This window comes from Gopherus flavomarginatus, chromosome 20 (assembly GCF_025201925.1).
Source record: "Gopherus flavomarginatus isolate rGopFla2 chromosome 20, rGopFla2.mat.asm, whole genome shotgun sequence".
Lineage (NCBI taxonomy): Eukaryota > Metazoa > Chordata > Testudines > Testudinidae > Gopherus > Gopherus flavomarginatus.
The window spans coordinates 16,965,828-16,988,059 of NC_066636.1; the positions used below are offsets into that span (position 1 = coordinate 16,965,828).

Sequence of the window (22,232 nt, forward strand, 5' to 3'; positions counted from 1 at the left end):
CGGTGCGGCAGGGAACCAGCTCCGGGTTTCGATAGCGGCTGAGTTTCCAAAGAGAGACACATTTAAACCAAACCAGTCACTGGCTCTGCGGGTGCCCTGCAGACCCAGCTGGCTGCCCGCATGGGCACCAGTACCTATGTCACTACCTGGACTTATTGCCACAAAACGCAGCATGGTTGGTTTAGAACTCGGCCTTCTGGGCAAGAGGACAGAGCAGGCCCCGTAATGCGGAGGGGAAGGGTGGGCAGCTGGGACTGGAACAGGTTTTAAATCTCTGCTTCTGAGCTGGGCAACCCAGAGGCAAACAGCCAAGGATTCTGGGTACGTAGCGCCCAAAGGGATGGGCACCCCCCCAACGTCAGTACTACCAATCCCAGACCGGCCGACCCTTTGGCTGATTCAAACCCCTTGAGAAACGTGCTGTGCCCTCAACTCCTGTCCAGGAAGAAAGGACAGGAGGTGGAGGAGGCGCTGAAAAAGCACTCCATTTTAGTGGGACCCACTAATGAGATTACTGCATCCTGCTCAAGGCCTGAAGGAACCATTATGATCATCCATTCCTAGGGCTCAGCTCTTCATTCTTGTTCTCCGGGAACTCACCTCTCTGGGGAGGGAGGAAGGGGGCAATTTCACACAGAGGGGACTTTCCAGCCCCAAATGCCAGAGCCACCTAACAGAGTACCAGCCAGGAGATAGCACATAGTCGACTATGTTGGCAAGTCCTCTTTGCTCCAACCACTAGACCCCACTCTCCTCTCAGAGCTGGGAACAGAACCCAGGAGCCCTGACTCCCGGGATAGGAAAGTGTGGGGGGGGCAATGGAGGTGTGTCAGTGGATGAAGTCGATGTCTGGGAACTGTAAAGGAACCCAAAGGAAAGGATGTTTCTGCCCATGCATCCTGGGGAACTCCCTGCTGCAGGTGCCTTAGTATCACATTCTGCGACCGGGACTGGGAAATTGGGTGATGTTTACAGCTGTGCTAAAGCAGATGAGGCCATAGGCGCTCGAACTAGAGGTGCTGCCGCACCCCCGGCTTGAAGTGGTTTTCATCATATCCAGGGTTTACAGTTTGGTTCAATGGCTCTCAGCACCCCCACTGTGCACACTGCTCCAGCACCCTTGGATGAGGCTGATCAACCCTCAGGCTTCAGGGCACGATCACGCCAGTCAGGTCAGGAAGGGGACACGGAGTGATGCACAACTGATCTGTGATGTGCTGTAGGACCAGGGTCACCTTCTCCTGAAGCACCAGTTGTGGCCTGCTGCCAGGGGCACCAGTCTGGGGTTGACAGGCTAGTTGCCTGGTTTTCACAAACTTTGCACCCACCTCCACTCTGCCCTGCATGGACCCTTCCACCTCCAGGTGTGGGGAGCTCAGTCTCCATGGCCCATCCCACCAGCCCTCTCTAGTGGTGGCTGGGACACATGCTCAGAGGGTGAGGAGAGCTTGGGCTAACAGAAGGGAGTGTTTTAGCTCAGGCCGCGGAGCCTCGGCTGTTTCACATCAGCGGGCCCCGGTTATGCTCTCATTGCTGGCGATGCACAGGCAGCCTGGGCTGGCAGGGACCTGTCATGGGCAGATGCAGCAAAGGGCATGTTTAGGTTTCATTTGCCTGCTGCAGGGCGGGGAAGGAACCAACCTCCATGCCAGCCCATGTGGGGAGCCCTGCCCTGCAGAGAGGGGAGCTGCAGCTGCCAAAACCCCTGCGAAGCACAATCCCTGCTAATCAGAGACGGTGCAGAGCTAGGAGCCAGCCCAGTGCAGCCTCTTTCCTGGAGCCCCAGGCAGCCGGGGAGAAGGAGGCTGACAGGATGTGCCGGAAATCTGCTAGCCAAGCTCTGGGGTGGCTCAGTGGATTTGCACCGTCTCAGCTTCCCAACAGCACAACTTCAGAGCCCATGTTCTCCTGCAAACCTAAGCTGGTGGGGTTATCCAGGAACCCAGAGGCAGTGAACGAGCAGTCAGAGCACCTGGGTCCCAAGTTCTCTCTGTGAGACTTAGGCTAGCCGCTCCCAGGCAAACACCTATCGCCCAGGGCAGGGCTGCAGATAAAGTCATAGACTTTAAGGTCAGAGGAGACCATCATGATTGTCTAGTCTGACCTGCACAGCGCAGGCCGCAGAATCTCACCCTCCCACTCCTGTAACAAACCCTTAACCTATGTCTAAGCCACTGAAGTCCTCAAATCGTGGTTTAAAGACTTCAAGGGGCAGAGAATCCTCCAGCAAGTGATCCATGCCCCATGCTGCAGAGGAAGGTGAACCCCCCCACACACACACACACACAGGGCCTTTGCCAATCTGCCCTGGAGGAAAATTCCTTCCCGACCCCAAATATGGCGGTCAGCTAAACCCTGAGCATGTGGGCAAGACACCCAGATGAGTGCGGGGGGGCGTGAAGTGACCTGCCCTTCCCCACAGGGCAGACAGCTGAGACTGGCCAGGTGCCATCGCTGAGTGGGTCACTCCCAGGTGTGGGGGAGGAGAGCTGAGGTGCCCCTCGAATCCAGGGCCTGCGGTGGGTTCAGAGGAAAGGACCTGGCATTCCTGGGCTGCTGCTGAGCCTCTGGCTCCAGACAGGCCCTGGGCTAAGTCAGTAGCGCCCATGGACACCAGTTGGCCAGGCTGGAAAACTCCAGGGTAATAAATGAGTCTCCGTGCTGGGGATGGGGGCAGGGAGGGAGCAAACATGGGGCTCAGGGTGATGGAAAATGGGGCCCCAAAACTGTGCTCCAGGGAAGCAGCCTCTCTGGTTGAGAGGGGGAAAGCTCCAAGAGGGGATTTTCTGTGGCCTTCTGCCAGAGTCTGAGTAACAGCAAGAGACTGGCACATATGTATGTTTGCAAGTCCTATTTGCCCTAAATCACACTCTCCTCCCAGAGATAGAAGCCAGGAGTCCTGATTCCCAGACCTCCCTGCTCCAACCACCAGATGCCCTTTCCCGCTCAGAACTGGGAATAGAACCCAGGAGTCCTGATTCCCACCTTCCTACCTGCTGTTCTCCAGCTCTGTCTGTCCTCTGCCCCCGTGGCTGGCAGGCTGCGAGCAGTCACCCAGACTGTGCCTTGCCTTCACATGGGTTTATACGGCAGGGAGGCAGAGAGGACAGGGCCAGGGCTGGCTTCCTCCTGCCTTGAAACCAGTTCCAGCCCAAGCAGGTTCTAGGGAGCTGGGGAAGGGCGTGGAGGTCACTGGAAGGGGACTCAGGAAACAGAGAACTCAGAACCAGCATCAAACAGCCGGCAGAGCTGTGTACAGTAAACAGTCCTCGCTGCTCCATGTCCCGCTGCCCTCGCTGTCTGTCCCTATCCAGCTGCTCCCTCTCACCACCATCCCACTGCCACTCAGACAGCATGGCATCCATCACCCTGTCCCCACCCACCGTCAGTCCCCTACACTCACCCCAGGCCTGGCGGCCTGAGCAGCCCTCGACATTCTTTTCCATATGTTGGCGCTCTCACTGCAGCCTCCTCTGGGGTGGGACGCAGCAGCTGTTAATACTTCTGGGGGCTCAAGACACAAACACACCAGGCTGGCCCCGGGGTTTATTTTCCTGGCCAGGATTCCCCTGGGACTGCCCCTTCTCCACCATCCCCCAAGCAAGGGGCTCCCCTTGTACCACTTCTTCCTAACTTTTGGCACACCCACTGCCTGAGCTCACTGCTCTCCCTGAAATGTGCTCACCCCAGGACAGTCCCCGAAGGAATTCCTCAGTCCCAGCTCCGTTCATCCCAGGAGCCTCATCACTTGTGCTTTTCACAACTAGGTTGGACCAAGCCCTGGAACGTGGATCACAGAGATCAATCTTGCATCAGACAAGAGGACAGGCCATGAGAACACCAACCATTTCTCTGGCCCTTTGTGAAATCCTCCTCTCTGTGGGGATGCAGCTGAATCTGGGGTGGAGTGCAACACGGGCACACAGGATCCTGCATGGTGGAGGGGAAAGGGCAATGTCAGCAAGGAGACCAAGACAAACACTTCCTCTCCCCAAAAGGGTCTTTAATGGTCTGCCAGGGCACCTATTGAGACAGGATCCCAGCTCTATGCTTTTAGAGGCCAGGGTGATGGGGACCTGCAAAATGGCACTACAAGGCAGTAAAGCATTTCATAAACCTCACTGGATAGATCCTCACAAGCCCCCTGAGACGTGGGTTAGTTACACTCATTTTACAGCTGGGGAAACTGAGGCACGGACAAGGAAAAAACTCACACAAAGTCATGGAGCCAGAGGAAGCCAGAAGTCCTGACTACTATACCCCTACACCTCAAAGCTGAGAGCAGAACCCAGGAGTCCTGGCTTCCAGCCCCCTGCTCTAGCCACTAGCTTCCCACAGATGGAGATAGAACCCAGCAGCCCCAACTCCAGCCCCCATACAACCTCCTGTGGATGGGGACTGGACCCAAGAGCCCTGACTCCCCAGCTACCTGCTTTAACCACTAGATCCCTACTCCCCATGGAACCTTCCCACTGAAGGGGATAAAACCCAGGAGTCCTGGCTCCCAGCCCCCCTGCTGTAAGCATGAGATACTTCCCATGAATGGTGACAGCACCCAGGAGTCCTAGCTCCCAGCTCTGTACCTCCCCCGTCCCGGGCATTCCCCATGGCTAGGCACCCACTCCACATCCCCGGTGCTGCCCCTCTCCTGGGACCTCTAGGACACCATGTGCAAATGGGTCTCAGGCTCACAACCTGCATCGCCCTCCCACTGCCAGATCTCTAGGCTGCTTGTTCCCAGGCACCAGGCTGAGCCAGCCCTTTCAGGCAGCGCCGGTGTCATGCCAGCACAATGTGTTACTCCAGCACTTTCTGGGGGTTCTCTTTGGCTGACCTGTCCGGTCAGGGGGATCAAATTCTGATGGATGGAGACCATTCCCATCACAATGTGCTACCTCTCCCCATTCTCCGTCCTCTCCCTTTCCCCCTCTCCCTGTCCAGGGGTAGCAAGTTGTGATGGGTGGGGGCACTCTCATCACAATTTGGCACCCTTGTGAAATCTCTCGTTTCAGCCTGGACACAAGTAAAGAAAGGTATTTTTGCAATTGGGAAAAGCATCCTATGGCGTTACACCACAGGGCTAGTGCATGTAAAACCCTGAAACTCTTTCTCATTAGGCTCTTTCTGTGGTAGGCCCCAGAGTTTCTATAGTAAACACAACGTTCACGCACACAAAACATTGGAGATGCGGAAAGTGCTGTAAACACTCTTACCTCACCCACTTGGTCTCTCTGATATCCTGGGAGCGACAGGGCTACAGCTCCCCTGCACAAAATGGCATTTGAAATAGTTACAAAAGCCTTTGCTTATGCTCAAATAAATGTGTTCGTTTCTGAGGTGCCACAAGTACTCTTGTTCTTTTTTTAAACACAAGTGATTCGGCAGGACATCTGCCATTGTTCCTAACAGTCGCGGATTAGCCAAAGGGCCCCGTGCCCAGGGGCCCAGGCCAATTGGGGAAAGCGTCATGACCTGCTCTGCCCGCCCAGTGCTCCTGCTGGAGAGCAAGACAAGCCCCTACTCCACGACCCCATTTCCCCAGCAGGAGCACCAGGCGGGGTAGGGGGACTGCAGGCAGAAGAGGTGGGGAGGGACCCCGACGTACTCTGGCCCAGGGCCCCACAAACCCCTAATCTGCCTCTGGTTCCTTGTACTGACTTCCCCCTCCCCCGTCACTGTTACATGTACTGTACGCATTTTCAACACAAAATTTGCACTTCTGCCCATAATCGTCTCCTCTGCGGGGATCATCTGGGGAAACATTTGCTCAGTCTCCTGCTCCTGCATGCCCTGTAGGAGAAAAAGGGCCCTCCCTCTCACTTCCAGTTTGGAGCAGGTGCCCCATGGCCCTAGTTCCAATTGGGGGGCACACGGCTCTGCTAACAGCTTCTTAGGGAGATCAGCATCCGCGTCTTTGCTTCCCCTGCCCTTGCTTCTCTTCTAGTGTCCCTTTGCTTTCCTTTGGTCCGTTTCCTTCACCACCAACCCACAGAACAGCAGAAATCCAGCATCTTGGCAGGGGGGTCGACTAGGGTGGTCCCTTCTGACCCTACGGGTCTATGATTTTAAAGCTGGAACCTTTCCTCCTCCCCCCTCCCCATTCCCCACTTTCTCACTTGAGAATCACTTACAAATTATTCCACCAGCACTTAAAGTGTAAACCTCCGTCCAACAGCAGGCTGTCTGGAAATCTCTGCCATGGGGACACTTTGGGGTTCAACCTGGAGCGAGAAGGGGCTCTGTCGCCACTGTCCTGGATGCCAGGCTGAGGTCAGTGTGCTGTACACCAGGCTCTGAAGCAAAGCTCCCCGGAACAGGGCAGGCAGCGGCACAACCCCTAACTCAAGGGTAGGCAACCTATGGCGCGCGTGCCGAAGGCGGCACACGAGCTAATTTTCAGTGGCACTCACACGGCCCAGGTCCTGGCCACCGGTCTGGGGGGCTCTGCATTTTAATTTAATTTTAAATGAAGCTTCTTAAACATTTTAAAAACCTTATTTACTTTACAGACAACAATAGTTCAGTTATATATTATAGACTGATAGAAAGAGACCTTCTAAAAACATTAAAATGTATTACTGGCACGCGAAACCTTAAATTAGAGTGAATAAATGAAGACTCGGCACACCACTTCTGAAAGGTTGCCAGCCCCTGCCTTAACGGGTCTGGGCTGAACCCCAAATTATCACAGAGGGGTGTGTCCAAAGCCCCACCCCTCTCACAGAGTTTGGCACCTAAGTCCAGGCTGCAAGTTGCTTTGCCTAGCGATCCACAGATGGAAACCCCTCCTGGAGTTGTTTTCCTGGGAGTTTCTCGTGAGAAAGAGCTAGGCAAACTCCTCACCGCCCGCAGAACCGCCGACATCTATTGATTTAAATCCACCTGACAAACCTTGTTATTACATTTTCCCCCTTGAGCTCTGACAGGCTCAGCTACCGGGTGAGTAAACAGGGAGTTACCGGCCAGGTGATTTGCCTACAATGAAAACATCCTATATAGCTTCAGAAACAAATAGAGAGCCGGTCTAGCTAAACGACACACCGTTTCTGGTTGTTCGTTGGCCAGATGATCAGCCCTGTGCTTTGCACGGGTGCTGAGGCAGGGCATCACAATGTTTTAGATGAGCTGAAAATATTTTTGTGGCTCCGATCAGACTATGTCTTTACACTCTTGTGGCTACTGCAGTGGTGGACTCCTTCCATCAGAATGGCAGAGAGGCGTAACAGACAATGCTGTGTTTGTTGTAACTTGTGTTCTCCTGGGAACACCAAGTTAGAAAAAGATACGGTTTACATCAGGAGTGTTTAGTGGGCTGAGATCAAACAGGAAACTTTACAGTTAAAACACCAAAAATTTGGGGCAATGGGTTAATTCTAATGGGACAAGAGTGCCCCCACTTTGCATGGCTTACAGAGGGGATGCCTGCACAGCTAGACCAACACCCACTGTGTGCACAGCAAAATCTATCAGGACCCTCTCAGGCCTTTATTCTCCTGCTCATCAAAGATGTCCTGACCTGCGCCAGGCAGAGAGAAGGAGCGAGATCACCTTCAGTTTTAACCTTACAGCATTTATTGACATTTTGTCAGGCCAAAATTGATACCTGTGAAATATTGTCAAGACTTTCCAAGACTCCTCTGAGTGCCCCACTGCTTCGCTCCTTCTCATTGGACTTGAAAAAACCAAATGGGGGATACACCTGGATTACACAAGTGCTCAAGCCAGGTGAAAGCAAAGGTGTTTGTGGGAACGGGTCCTGCATTCTCCTCTATGATTGCCCTAACTGCCACTGTCAAAACTAAGACCACTTTACTTCTGAACCAGTCCGGTTTAAGGTGCTGTAATTTATGTGCATTAACTTCACACCTGTAGTGTCACACCGCGTAGACAAGCCCCTAATGAGGGGGGGGATAAGGGAAATTGAGGGAGGGAACCCTCTGTTAATTCCTTCAGTTTAAAATGTTTTAACTGCTTTTCTGTGACACCCACACAAACAGGGAGGGGCGGGGGAAGCTGCAGATATTCAGACTCAGCTACCTCTGCGTCTGAAGGAGCAGCGTTAGCCATGCGAACAGTCAGGATCGGAGTTGCCAAGCCTTGAATACTAGTAGTTCGTTTAACATGTGGGGGCTTGTCTGCACGTTCAGCTCTGCTGCAGCGCGTTACTGAAGATGCAGATGGCAGAGCTCGACAAGAGGTGGTAGCTACAGTGAGAGAAGCCCTTCCCTCAACACAGTGCTCTCTACACCGCGGGTCATTAGGTCAGTATAACTGCATCGCTCGGGGTGGGTTTTTCACACCCCTGAGTAACGCAGCACTAAGTTTGTAGTGCAGACCTGGCCTCAGTCAGCATTATGGGTACGAAAATGTGTGTTTTCACCAGAGGCTAACTGACAGGCACTAGCTGTCCCACTGTGGAAACAGAGACACTTTGGTTTCATCCAAAGGCAAACGAGGTGAAGCCGGCCCATTGCCCCTGCCCCGACCAAAGGGAAGGAGTAACAGGATCATTCTGTGGGACAATTGGATTCATTTAAGATTTTCACTTTATTTGACTGTACACTTTATTTCGCACATAGTGCCACTCCTCCTTCCCCAGCCTGACCTACTCTGTCATTCCTATCGATTTTTGTACCCTGGTATTACCGGGCCCCATTCATTATCATTGTTTCTCTGATGCCTATTATTAATAGGCAGCAGGTTTAAAACAAATAAAAGGAAGTTCTTCTTCACGCAGCGCACAGTCAACCCGTGGAGCTCCTTGCCTGAGAGGTTGTGAAGGGTAGGACTATAACAGAGTTTAAAAGAGAACTGGATAAATTCATGGTGGTTAAGTCTATTAATGGCTATTAGCCAGGCTGGGTAAGGAATGGTGTCCCTAGCCTCCGTTTGTCAGGGGGTGGAGATGGATGGCAGGATCACTTGATCATTATCTGTTAAGTTCACTCCCTCTGGGGCACCTGGCATTGGTCACTGTCGGTAGACAGGATACTGGGCTAGATGGACCTTAGGTCTGACCCGGTACGGCCCGTTCTTATGTTCTCAATAGCCTCATTTAATACCAAGCACTCAAGTTCACCCATCCTAGTGTTTAGACTAGTTGCAGTTATAAAATTTGTCAGTATTTAGTTGTCTGCCTTCATGTGATGCCATTGAATGGCACTCTCCCATTTGACTGTTTGTTTTCGGTTCCTACCTGAACTTTATCAACTTCTGGCCTCTGCTCTTTACTAGGCTACACAGAATCCCCTTTAATAAATCCTCCCCAAGGGACTCTGTCTGAACCTTGTTTTCCTCCGCACCTGTCAGCTCTCCCCAGCCCTTAGTTTAATTTGACATGCCAGCAACCTGGTTCTGTTTTGGTTTAGGTGGAGCCCATCCCATAGGCTCCTCCTTTCCCAAAAGATTCCCCTGTTCCTAGTAAACCTGAAACCCTCCTCCCTACGTCCACTGGGACTCTGCCGTTCTGCCTGTCAAACTGATCCTGTGCATGGAACTGGAAGCATTTCAGAGAAAGCTACCATGGACTTTAATCTCTCTCCTACCAGCCTTCAGGACTTTTGGCTTCCAGGACCTCACTTCTACCTGTCTCTGTGTCACGGTACCTACATGTACCATGACCACAGGCTCCTCCCCAGCATCTCACATAAGTCTGTCTAAGTGTCTCGAGAGGCCTGCAATCTTTGCAGCCAGCAGGCAATTCACCATGCAGTTCTCTTGGTCATCGCAAACCCAGCTGTCTATATTTCCAAGAACCAAATCCCGCAGTATTATTGCCTGTATCTTCCTATTAACTGGGGTTCCGTCCCCCGGGGGGGTGCGGTATCCTTAGGGTGAGAGGATATTATGACACCATCCGGAGGGAGGGTCCCAACAATGGGATCATTTCCCTCTGCTCCAGCACGATATTTCTCCTTCCCCAAGACTTTCTGTCATAAACAGATAGCTAAGGGTTAATGTCTCTTTCACCTGAAGCACCTGACCAGAGGACCAATCAGGAAACCGGATTTTTTCAACTTTGGGTGGAGGGAATTTTATGTCTGAGGTCTTTGTTTTCTGTCTGCCTGCTTTCTCTGAGCTTTGGAGAAGTAGTTTCTGTTTTCTAATCTTCTGTTTCTAAGTGTATGGACAAAGAGATCAGATAGTAAGTTATATGGTTTCTTTTCTTTGGTATTTGCATGAATATAAGTGCTGGAGTGCTTTGATTTGTATTCTTTTTGAATAAGGCTGTTTATTCAATATTCTTTTAAGCAATTGACCCTGTATTTTGTCACCTTAATACAGAGAGACCATTTGTATGTATTTTTCCTTTCTTTTTTATATAAAGCTTTCTTTTAAGACCTGTTGGAGTTTTCTTTTCTGGGAAATTTCAGGGAAATTGAGTCTATACTCACCAGGGAATTGGTGGGAGGAAGAAATCAGGGGAGATCTGTGTGTGTTGAATTTGCTAGCCTGATTTTGCATTCCCTCTGGGTGAAGAGGAAAGTGCTTTTGGTTTCCAGGACTGGGAACGGAGAGGGGGAGTCACTCTGGATTCACAGAGCTTGTGTCTGTGTATCTCTCCAGGAGCACCTGGAGGGGGGAAGGGAAAAAGGATTATTTCCCTTTGTTGTGAGACTCAAGGGATTTGGGTCTTGGGGTCCCCAGGGAAGGTTTTTCAGGAGGGACCAGAGTGCCCGAAAACACTCTAATTTTTTGGGTGGTGGCAGCAAGTACCAGGTCCAAGCTGGTAACTAAGCTTGGAGGTTTTCATGCTAACCCCCATATTTTGGACGCTAAGGTCCAAATCTGGGACTAAGGTATGATACTTTCATCTTCCTCAGCAGCACAGGTGCTACCAGACTAGGAGTGGGACCACTGTACTGTGTCCTGAAAAGTCTCTCCTGTGCACCTCTCTGTCTCCCTTAGCTCCTCCAGTTCAACCACTCTGGGCTCAGGATCCTGTGCTCAGTCTCTGAGGGCCATGAACTGCTTGCACCGAATGCACACATACACCACCTGCTCACAAGGCAGGTAATCGCACATGCTGTCTGCAGTCAGATAAACTGGGTGCCCCCACGTTGCTGGACTTCTGCCTGCATTCTTTTGACTCTTGTGGGTTGGTTGGTTGGTTGGTTCTTTGGTTTTTTTCTGCTTATGCTGGTGGAGGGGTGGTTATTGCCTAAATTCAGAGAACGTTTGTTAGGTGTACCTGCCTCTTGTACTTCCTCTCTAAACTCTCGCACAAAACTGTCCTGTTCGCTAGCAACTTTGGTCACTTAGGAGCTGGCTTTGAACACCCCTGTTCTCCCTGAGTTAGGCCTGCGCCCTGGTCGAGGGATCCTATCGGGATGAGGGATCAAAGGATGGCAGGCTAGACGCTCATTAAGAAGCCTTCAGTCTTGCTTAGGTGACCGCTAGGCTCAGCACAGAGCCCCAAAACAGACCACACTATAAGCTTCAATCAAGCAGGTCAGTACACGGCAAGCAAGCAGGCATATTACATATTTTGCATATGCAAAACTGGTATTTGCATATCTTAGGCATGTACAACCGTTTTAGGTATATGGATACTTTGGGAGAGGTAACAACGGAAGTATGGAGCTCTTGTACCCTAAGGCTCAGAAACAAAAAGGCAAATTAAAAGAACCCCACGGGGTTTTGTTTTTCTTTTTTTTTTTAATTTCATTGATTTTGAGTGCATGACTCAGGACTTTTTAATCCTTATGGTTAAGAACATAAGAATGGCTGTCCTGGGTCAGACCAAAGGTCCATCTAGCCCAATATCCTGTCGTCCGACACTCATGGTCAATGCCAGGTGCCTCAGAGGGAATGAACAGAGCAGGTAATCACTGAGTGATCCATCCCCTGTCACCCGTTCCCAGTTTCTGGCAAACAGAGGCTAGGGACATATATCTTGGGGCTGTATATGAAGTAAACGTTACACTGGAAATGTGAAGGTTGTCATACAAGTATAGCGACCTCAGGTCCAGATTTTTAAAGGTATTTGGGCAACTAGCTGGATTTTCAAAAGCACCTGAGTGCTTTCAACCTTTAAAAAATTGTCTTTAATGCCTATTTGGGCAACACGTTCTACACAAAAATAGTAACATGGGAAAGAACATGAAGGTGCTGGGTAAGGAGGCTAACTAATAGTCGACAAAGGCCATCCCCATTGGCGGATTAATGGAAATGGAAGATGTTTTCACACCAACCCAGGAAAACAATCAGCCTCAAAGCCACACGATCCCAAAGAATAAACATGTGTACATAAAATAGGAACAAAATGGCGGCGTTTAAAACTAATCTTGCACCAGAAACAGGAAGTGTTATGCCACAGTGAGATGCAATTGCTGAAGCTACTCGCAACTTTATATTTTCAATGATTAGTGGCTCTTAAAAATCTGCGCTATGGTGCAGTGACAGCCATCTGCACAATGTTAACGAAGGCAAATGATGATGTGCTAAGAGTAATAAAAATAACATTTTAAGAAGTAAATGATTTTAAAAGGTGAAACTCCATTTGAGTGGCTGATGAGAAAGAGGCCATCCATTCAGGCAACCAGATAGCACCAGAGGCTCAGACCTCAGTGGTTCAGGAGGCAAATTAGCACTCAGCGTTATATATATATATATATACACCTTTACCCCGATATAACGCTGTCCTCGGGAGTCAAAAAATCTTACCGTGTTACAAGTGAAACCGCGTTATATCGAACTTGCTTTGATCCGCCGGAGTGCGCAGCCCCAACCACCCGGAGCGCTGCTTTACCGTGTTATATCCAAATTTGTGTTATATTGGGTCGCATTATATCAGGGTGGAGGTGTGTATAATTCTCAGGACCGGCGCTAGTATTTTTAGCGCCCTAGGCACACGGCCATTTCGCTGCCCCACGCGCTGGTCCTGTGGCTCCGGTAGACCTGCCGCAGTCGTGCCTACGGAGGGTCCCCTGGTCCCGTGGTCCACTGGAGCCGTGGGACCAGCGGACCCTCCACAGGCACGACTGCGGCAGGTCCACCAGAGCCGCCTGCCGCCCCCCCCCCCGGCAAAATGCCACCCCCCAATAATCCTGGTGCCCTAGGCGATTGCCTAGGCCGCCTAAATGGAAGCGCCGGCCCTAATAATTCTCACAGCAAAACGACTGACCAATTGGTTAATAACATAGTAAAAGCATCCTGACTGGTTAATGACCTAGACTGGTTAATAATTAAATCACGCCCTGATTTAGTATCAGGTGCTGCAAAGAGCTGGGGGAGCAACATTAAGGAGCCAGTCTGGAGGAGTCTGAGTGTCACTGAGATAGCCGTTAATGCAAACGGGTGTACCGCTATGAGGTTTTCCGCCAGCCTATAAGCTCATAGGGATTCTTTTAAACACCAGCAACATTTAGAACCATTCCAATTAGGTCAGGTGAAAGACTTCAGGCAATCCAGCTGTCTGGGGCAGCTCAGTGCCTGGGATCGGCCAGGGAAGAGGGGCCTTGTCGGGATGGCCTGAGCCTGGGACGTGGGTGCGGAAGCCCCTCTGCCCCACCCCTATTTTTGCAACCACTGCAGGGGGGCCACCCCAGCAGGGCCGCCCAGAGGATTCAGGGGGCCTGGGGCAAAGCAATTTGGGGGGGAGGCTTCCATAAAAAAAAGTTGCACTACTATATTCTTGTGGGGGGCCCTGCGGCAGATTGCCCCCCGTGTGGTCCTGCACTCCAGCTGGGTCAGCCCCCCCTCCGCACTCTGTGGGCAGTGAGTGGAGTGACAGCGCAGGAGGATTTGGGGGCGCAGGCCGGATTTTTAAAGCTCTGGCAGCACAGCGAGCCCGGCCCCGTTTGCGCCCCAGCCCCGAGTGCCGCGCAACCTGCTGCGCCCAGCGCCGCCGCCGCCGGCCGGGTGCTGCCCCGGGGCGGGGGGGCCGCAGAGCGCGTCGGGCCGCGGCCGTTGCTAGGGGCGGGCGCCGGGCCGCGGGCTCCTGCAGCGGGGGCGGCTTGGGAAAGCGGGAGCGGGTCGGGCCCGAGCTGCCGCTGGCACCTTCACTGCTCGTACGGGGTGGGCGCTGGTCTGTTCTGGGGCGGGGAGGGGAGATGGGTGGGTGTGTTTGTGGTGGGGGGTGCATGGGCGTTGGGTGGGATTGGCGTGTGTGGGTGGGTGCGTGCGTGGGGAGAGGAGACGTGTGGGTGCGTGGGGAGGGGAGGTGTGCATGTGGGTGTAAGGGTGTGGGTGGGATTGGAGTGTGGGTGGGTGCATGGGGAGGGGAGGTGTGCATGTGGGTTTAAGAGGTGTGGGGGTGTGTGGGTGCATGGGGTGGGGAGGGGAGGGGTGCATGCGGGTTGGGTGGGGAGGAATGCGTGTGAGTGCATGGGGTTGGCTGGGGAGGTGTGCGTGCGGGTGCATGGGGGTTGGGTGGGGAGGTGTGCGTGCGGGTGCATGGGGGTTGGGTGGGGAGGTGTACATGCAGGTGCATAGGGGTTGGGTGGGGAGGTGTGCATGCAGGTGCATGGGGGTTGGGTGGGGAGGTGTGCGTGCGGGTGCATGGGGGTTGGGTGGGGAGGTGTGCGTGCAGGTGCATGGGGGTTGGGTGGGGAGGTGTGCATGCAGGTGCATGGGGGTTGGGTGGGGAGGTGTGCGTGCGGGTGCATGGGGGTTGGGTGGGGAGGTGTGCGTGCGGGTGCATGGGGGTTGGGTGGGGAGGTGTGCGTGCGGGTGCATGGGGGTTGGGTGGGGAGGTGTGCGTGCAGGTGCATGGGGGTTGGGTGGGGAGGTGTGCATGCAGGTGCATGGGGGTTGGGTGGGGAGGTGTGCGTGCGGGTGCATGGGGGTTGGGTGGGGAGGTGTACGTGCAGGTGCATGGGGGAAGGTGTGCATGCGGGTCCATGGGGTTTGGGTGGGGAGGTGTACGTGCAGGTGCATGGGGGTTGGGTGGGGAAGTGTACGTGCAGGTGCATGGGGGTTGGGTGGGGGGGTTGGGTGGGGAGGTGTGCGTGCAGGTGCATGGGGGTTGGGTGGGGAGGTGTGCATGCGGGTGCATGGAGGAAGGTGTGCGTGCAGGTGCATGGGGGTTGGGTGGGGAGGTGTGCGTGCGGGTGCATGGGGGAAGGTGTGCATGCGGGTGCATGGGGTTTGGGTGGGGAGGTGTACATGCAGGTGCATGGGGGTTGGGTAGGGAGGTATGCATGCAGATGCATGGGGGAAGGTGTGCGTGCAGGTGCATGGGGGTTGGGTGGGGAGGTGTGCGTGCAGATGCATGGGGGAAGGTGTGCGTGCAGGTGCATGGGGGTTGGGTGGGGAGGTGTGCATGTGGGTGCATGTGGGTTGGCTGGGGAGGTGTGCATGTGGGTGTATGGTGTGCGGGTGCATGGCGGTGGGGAGGGGAGCTGTGCGGGTGGGTGCATGAGGGCGTGGTGGTGAAGGGAGCTATGTGTGTGGGTGCATGGGGGGAGGTGTGCAGCATGCAGGTGCGTGGGGGTTGGGTGGGGAGGAGTGCACAGGGAGTGAGGGGATGCACAAGTGTGTCTAGTAGGGTGGAGCTCTGACTGCAGGGGCAGGTGCGATCAGGGTCAGGACAGTTCTCCAAAATTGGCCTTCCAAGCGGCACCCATTGCAACAGGTGTGATTTTAGGTGTCTCATAGGGACTTACAGGGCAAAACCCATCCACACCAGAGGGAGAGTTTAAAACCTGCCTCCAAATTCCTATAGCGTGAGGGAGCCTTCATCTGAGATACTGCAGGGATGGGTGAGAGAGAATCACCATGAGCTCTTAGCAGTGTAGTACCTATGACACACAGTTGACCCATTGTGATTCCATCCAGCAGAGAGCGATGCTGAACATGTACAATAGACACAGTACTGTACTGACAGCCCCTCTGTAGAGAGATGGGAGGTGACTTGCCTGACATCACCCAGCAGGTGAGGGCAGAGCTGGGAACAGGACCCAGGAGTCCTGACTGCCAGGCCTGCTCACTAACCCCATTGCTTCCCTTACAGGCGAATCCTTTGGCTGGTGGTGCTTTGCCCCTGCAGGTGGGAGCCGGCACAATGGCCACGGGCAGCAGCTGGGCGTGGAAGCCCATCGCACGGAACGCCCTGTTTGCACGCGCCTACCACTCGTGCGACGTGGTGCAAGGGAAGCTGCTGCTCTTTGGGGGGCTGAAGTCGGGCAAGCCCAAGGAGCCCCCACTGGGGGACATGGTGGCCTTTGACCCCACCCTGCTGACGGCTGAGACAGTGGGCCCCAACGGCGGGGACCGGCGCAGCCACCATGACACGGCGGTGCTGGCTAACCGCTGGCTATGCGTAGTGGGGGGCTGGGACGGTGCCCACAGGGTCTCGGCCGTGTGCTGCTGGGACACTGAGCAGGGACAGTGGGAGCGTTGGGCCGAGGGGCCCTCCAACGACCCCCCCGTGGGGCTCAGCAGCCACACCTGTACCAAGGTGTCAGAGCATGAGCTGCGGGTGGTGGGCAGGGAGGGTGGACTTCGCACACAGAGGCGCTTCGCCAGCATCTACACCCTGCGCGTCAACCCTGCCACCAAGACCTACTGGTAGGTCCCTTCCTCCCCGAGGGAGCTCTGGGGATGGGCCCCCCCACCACACTGAGAGAGGCGCACATGGGGGCGGCTGGGGCTGAGTTGCCCACCCCCCTGCAGGGTGGCATCTGATTAAAACTGGGCAGCGGGTTTGAATTTGGGCGCACCCCTTAGAGGGATTTACCTGCGGGAACCCCAGGGCCCCAGGCTCTCCCCCTGAGATCCACGCTGTGGTGGAAGGGGCCATCGGGTCTGTGCCCAGCACTGGGGAGGACTGTGCCCTAGAAGTGGCCATTGCAGTACCCACTGGGCATGAGATCTGGATTATCAACTCCCTGATGCCCAGGAGAGTTGGGATCCAGGGTTTTGGTTCAGCCCAGCTAGATTCCACACCCCCAAAGTTTAAGGTGCTCAGGTCCCAGGGCCCCATGTACTTCCCACCCCTGGGCAGCATGGATGCTCATGCCAAGCACCCGTAACGGCTCTCTGTGCTCTAGGTACAAGGAGGAGGAATCGCGGACAGCCTCTCGGGCTGGACACTCGGCCATGCTGCTCCGTGATGCAGGTGGCTACCAGCTGGTGGTGTTTGGGGGCCGTGATTCCTCCGACTGCGAGGTGGCCGGGCGCTGGGGCAAGGGGAAAATCCACGTGAGTGTCTGGCTCTGGGCTGTCACTGCCCCAGAATGAGCCCTTTGGTCCTGCCCCACTCCCCACAGGGCCCCCTGGTGGGAGAGGCCAGGGCTGGAGTAGCTGGGATCTCCCCCCACGGCCAGTGCTTCTGCCCCACTCCCCACAGGGCCCCCTGGTGGGGAGGCCAGGGCTGGAGTAGAGTAGCAGGCAAATCCATAAACTGACCCTGCTTCTTCCCTTTCCTTCCTCCTAGGTAGAGTCCATCCATGCCCCCAAGATGACAGAGCAGCTCTCCCGTCTGGTTGGCTCCGAGAATGGCTCACGGCAGGCTCCGAAAGGCCTGAGGCACCAATCCTGCACAGTGGTGGGTCCCTTCGCAGTGGCATTTGGTGGGGAGACCCTAACGAAGGGGCGAGACACCGTCTGTAACGATCTCTATGTCTACGATACAAGTAAGAGAGGAGAGAACGGGCACGCGCATGTGTGTATGTACTACTGCCCTCCACTGGGTGGAATCAGAACTGCTGAGTCTGTGTGTCACAGCCCCCGTACTGCACAGAGCTAGTGGGGAGTCTCCTTTTTTCATGTGTCAGGTGTTCATACTGGAGACAGGAATCTTAGTGTCACATCCCTACACCCATAGGGGCAACCTTTACCTCCCCGCCCATGCAGCCTCCCTCTAGCTGCTTTCCCCTAAATGCTTAAGTGCAGCCTCTACAAACTACAGTTCCCAGCATGCATCACTCCATCCTGCTTGCCATTGTTTGTTGCCTCTTGGGAGCTGTAGTTTCCACAGGCTGCCCCTGTGAAGTGAGCTCTCAGGCTGTCCTCACCTGTCCGTCGGGGTGGATCTTGCAATCCCGTTGAGCTGGCAATCTAGATCTGGGCTGGGCATAGTTTGCAGCCCCTGTTCTCCGCCAGCCTTTCCCAGCTATGGTACGACACGAGGGGAGGATTTCAGAGCTGGGCATTCGGCGATTTGGGTCTGGGTTCCAGTGTTGCCACCTCTCACAACGTTATAGCGCATCTTGCAAGATCTGGTGCTTTTCTCAAAGCCCCGACTCCTGGAATCATGAGATTAGAGGTGAAACACAGCTCTGACCTTGTAAAAAAGTCAGGCTATAGCTCTCCCACCTGCAGAGACAAGTGTGCAAACATGTGACCCCTGAAGCCTGACAGTGGATAGGAAGAACCCAAATCCTATTAAGTTGTTTTTTGTTTTTTTTTTAATGTCCTGATTTTGGGGCCTGGCTTGGGATTTTTGAATGGTCATGGCTGGCAATAAAAGGACTCTCCTTTACGCTAATGCCCTGTGCTCCACGCACTGCCGGGGCCCGAGTGTGACCGAGAATTTCGGTCTTCCTGTGCGAATCACGAACTCCAGGCTGGTTATTCAGCTAGCTGGCTCCATCACCTCAAATGTCACAAACCCAACCAGGAGTGGAAGAATGGCCTGGAAGGAAAGATGGCACAATGGCTAGTGGGCTGGCCAGGGAAACGTTGAATCAGTCCCCATTTGCCACAGAGGCCCTAGGGGACCTTGAGCAAGTCACAGGGGCCTAGATTCACAAAGGTACTTTTAACCAAGCCCACAGGCACATGCTGTGATTCCCAAAGCCACTGCTTGCCCCCAGGCTCCCTACATGCCCAATGGGGAGAGTCATCCTGTATGGTCGTCCGCCAAAGCCAGCTGGCTAGGAGGTAGGCACCTAGGCTAGCCAATGGGAGATCCTGAGGGGTGTGTCTTAAGCCCCACACCGCGATCCACAGTCAGGACCCCTCTTTGGAAGTCAGCACTTCCAGCTCCTTGTGGCAAGGGGATGCGAGAGACCCCTCCCTTATCTCTCAGCCCAGCAGTCAGGCAGTGTGGGAGACCCCAGTTCACATCCCCCCTCCGCCCAATATGAGAAGGGATTGGAAGAGCAGTCTTTCACCTCTCAGATTTGCATCCCAACCCGTTGGGTTACGAGCTATTCTGATGGGGGGGCTCCCTCCACCTCTCCTGTTCATTGGTGTAACGATGTTGGCTTTGATGGGACACTTCTGAGAGTGTCAATTCAGGACAAATTGCTCAAAGCAGGGCAGTTACAGCCCAAGGCAAACCAAACCAGCCAGATAGAGAAGACCTTGGTATTACCCCACTGGCTAACCATAAATCACACAAGCAATTCCCTTATACACTCCAGTTTCCCAGTATCACCACCAGCGCCACTTGTTATGGGGACAACTGGTTATGAAAACCAATACCCCAGTAAAAGAAAAAAGGTTCTACCTATCCCAAAGGACCAAGCCCCAGATCAATATACAAATCAGATCTTACCCACAAATCACACTGTTGCCAATCCTTTAGAATCTAAAATCTAAAGGTTTATTTGTAAAAGGAAAAAGATAGAGATACACAAGTACATAGCCAATATTCATAACTTCAGCTACAAAAAGATACACACATACCGATAGCATAATCATAATTAGCAAATCATAACCTTTCCATAGACACCTTACATGACAACCTTTGTACGATATTTGCTGCAAATATGTAACAGTGGTTGCACCAGTGATCGATACGGTCTTAGGTTATATTAATAACATCACAGTTAGACCACAGAGAGAAAGTACAAGCATGAGACTGGCTCTGTAGCCTGGTGGTTCGAGCACTCCCCCAGGATGTGGGGATCCAGTCCTCTGCTCCACTGACTCTTTAGTTATCGGAAGTGCACCAGCCACACCAGGAGAGATTGACGAGCCCCATCTCAGACTGTCCCATAGCCCAGTGGTTAAGGTACTCGCCTGAGAGGTGGCAGATCCCTGTTCAAATCCATTCCTTTACTGGGGGAGGAGGGACTTGAGCCAGGGGTCACTCACGCTCCAGGTGAACAACCTAACCACTGGGCTAAGAGTTATAAGTGGGGGGGAGAGGTGTCTTGCTCTTCCAACGCCCTCCACCCCAGGTGATGTGTGTAACCTCACCTCCAGGGCGGCATCTGAGCACACCTGCTGGATCAGATCCTGTCTGCGAGGTAGGCGGCTTGACGTCTGTCTTCCCCAGTTCATGAATCGCTGCAGGGCTCAGGTGTGAGATGGGCATCTAGGCACCTACAGGGGTCAGCAGTGCATGTGCCCAGAGGCAGGAACGCAGACGCCGAGAGAAATTTTGCCTGCAAATACGTCAGTACCAAGCATAGTCGCCTACAGGGCCAGTGGGAATTTAGTGATTTGCAGTGGAGCCTTAAACTGGAATTTAGGTGCCTAAATACCTAAGCCTGTGGAACTCGCTGCTGCAGGATACAGTGGAGGCAAGTTGATTAGTGAGGATTACAAAGAAGGGATTGTAACACTGATACAGCTGAAGGCAGCTCCTGCGGTCACAGTAGCCAGGAGAAACTTCTAAGGGTTTTCAGTCCTCATGCTTCAGGGCATGAGCTGGTTGGTGGTCAGGAAGGAATGTATTGCATAGCACAGGTGTAGTATGTTTGGCAAGGGGAGGGTCCTGGTTATTAATATCTGCCTCTGTAGCTTTTGACACTGGCCGCTGTCAGCGACAGGAGGCTGGAGAAGATGGGCCGTCTGGAGGAAGCAGGGTACTAGTCTCTGCCGCATGGTGCCGCTGATCATTTGAATTGTAACAGTTCTCCTATGAAAAGAGCTATCATCCCCATTTCACTGATGGAAAAACTGAGGCACGAGAAGGTCATCCAGGGACAAGGCTGGGGTTAGAAGCCAGGAGTCCTGGTTCCCAGTCCTCCCTAAATCCCATTCTCCCTGTTTTTTATTCAAATCCTGGAGGAGTCCCAAGCCCATATCTATTTTGTATCAGCTGTCATCTTTAATGTGCAATAGCTGTGACCTGGGGAGTGGCCTGGGAAATAACACAGCAAGAGGGGTGGAGGGAGCTGGGCATCGACTTTGGCCTGGCTGTCTGAGAGCATCAAGCTTCTCCTTTCCTATTGTGTTTTCCAGGGTGCTCGCCACCAAGCTGGTTCCGCTTCCCCTGCTCGGATCAGGGCCAGAAGAGAGTTGGGCACCGCACATGCCTTTGGAATGACAAGCTCTATCTTGTGGGGGGCTTTGGCCCAGATGTTAAGACCCCCTGCCCTGAGATCTGTGTCTTAGAGATCCCCTAGTGAGGAAGAGGAGAGAGATGAGGACGTCCCCCTCCTCGCTGGTGCCCTCCCCACCCTTTCCCAGGCAATTGCGCCGCTCCTGCAATCAACCCTGAGAGCCAGCTCTGTTTATATATAATAAAAGTGCCCCTTGTTGGCCCAGCAACCCCTCCTCTCCGCAGGGAGCTGCACGCTGGCACCAAGGGTTTAACTCAAACACAGAGAGAGATTGGGGAGAAAGGATTTCTTTGTTAAAGAGTCAGACATGCACCCACCCGCCGGTCTCTAGGAACACGCAGTCGGCTCTCTGCAGCCTCCAGCACAGCCAGGAGAGGCCAGGTGTGGTGGTGCTGACATGTAAGCAAGCGGGGGGGAAAAGAAACCAAACATGGCTGGATGGGGTAGGTCTTGGTGATCTGCTGAGCGCGGGGGAAGGGCGGGGAGCTGTTCTCTCCCCCCCGCCCCCCATGGATCACCATTAAAATAAAGCCTTCCACCCTCTTGAGAATTCATCAGAGGAAATGACTGGCTGGCCCAGCCCTTGTCTGAGGCAGGGCTGGGAAACAGCCTGGCGCTAGAGCCAGTCCTGTAAAACAAAAGCTGTTCCTTAGTTCGCATGTGAAATGACTTGAGGGGAGCGGACGGGCAAGTGCCTGCACCAGCAGCCCCCAGAAAGGAGGCTGCGCCCTCCAGCACCCAGACTGGGCTCTCCGAGGTTTCAAGCCATGCCGTCGGCGGATCGCTTAGTACGACCAGCCCAGCCCTCGACTCATGCCAGGAGAAAGGACCTTGGCTTCCGTACAGCTCTCACGGCATCACAGCCAGAAACTTTCCCACATTCGGATGCCAGCTGAGCGCCTTGTAAATGAAAGAGTCCTCTGCTGAGACAAGTCCCTGGCCAAAGGACTTGGCGTCAATCACCTCCTAAAAATAACTTGAGCCCTTGTTTTGTTTCCCCATCAGAGCACAATACAATGGGGCATCTGCCAGCCACGTGGTCCTGCA

At 53.8% G+C, this 22,232-nt stretch overlaps 1 protein-coding gene across 4 annotated transcripts; it reads left to right on the top strand.

Annotated features, from left to right (window-relative positions):
* Positions 1 to 8,202: 8,202 nt before the first annotated feature.
* Positions 8,203 to 21,791, top strand: KLHDC9 (kelch domain containing 9). 4 transcript variants are annotated; one of them, XM_050929902.1, is made up of 5 exons: positions 8,203 to 8,261; positions 15,956 to 16,512; positions 16,995 to 17,145; positions 17,381 to 17,579; positions 21,085 to 21,786. In XM_050929902.1, exons 2-5 carry the CDS (start codon positions 16,007 to 16,009, stop codon positions 21,246 to 21,248), a joined length of 1,020 nt encoding a protein of 339 aa, XP_050785859.1. In that variant the 5' UTR covers positions 8,203 to 8,261; positions 15,956 to 16,006; the 3' UTR covers positions 21,249 to 21,786. The 4 variants fall into 4 exon arrangements, with proteins under 4 accessions (XP_050785859.1, XP_050785858.1, XP_050785857.1 ...); XM_050929901.1 differs by lacking the exon at positions 8,203 to 8,261 and adding an exon at positions 13,940 to 14,019 and having other exon boundaries at positions 21,085 to 21,788; XM_050929900.1 differs by lacking the exon at positions 8,203 to 8,261 and adding an exon at positions 13,942 to 14,012 and having other exon boundaries at positions 21,085 to 21,787.
* The last annotated feature ends 441 nt before the right edge of the window (positions 21,792 to 22,232 follow it).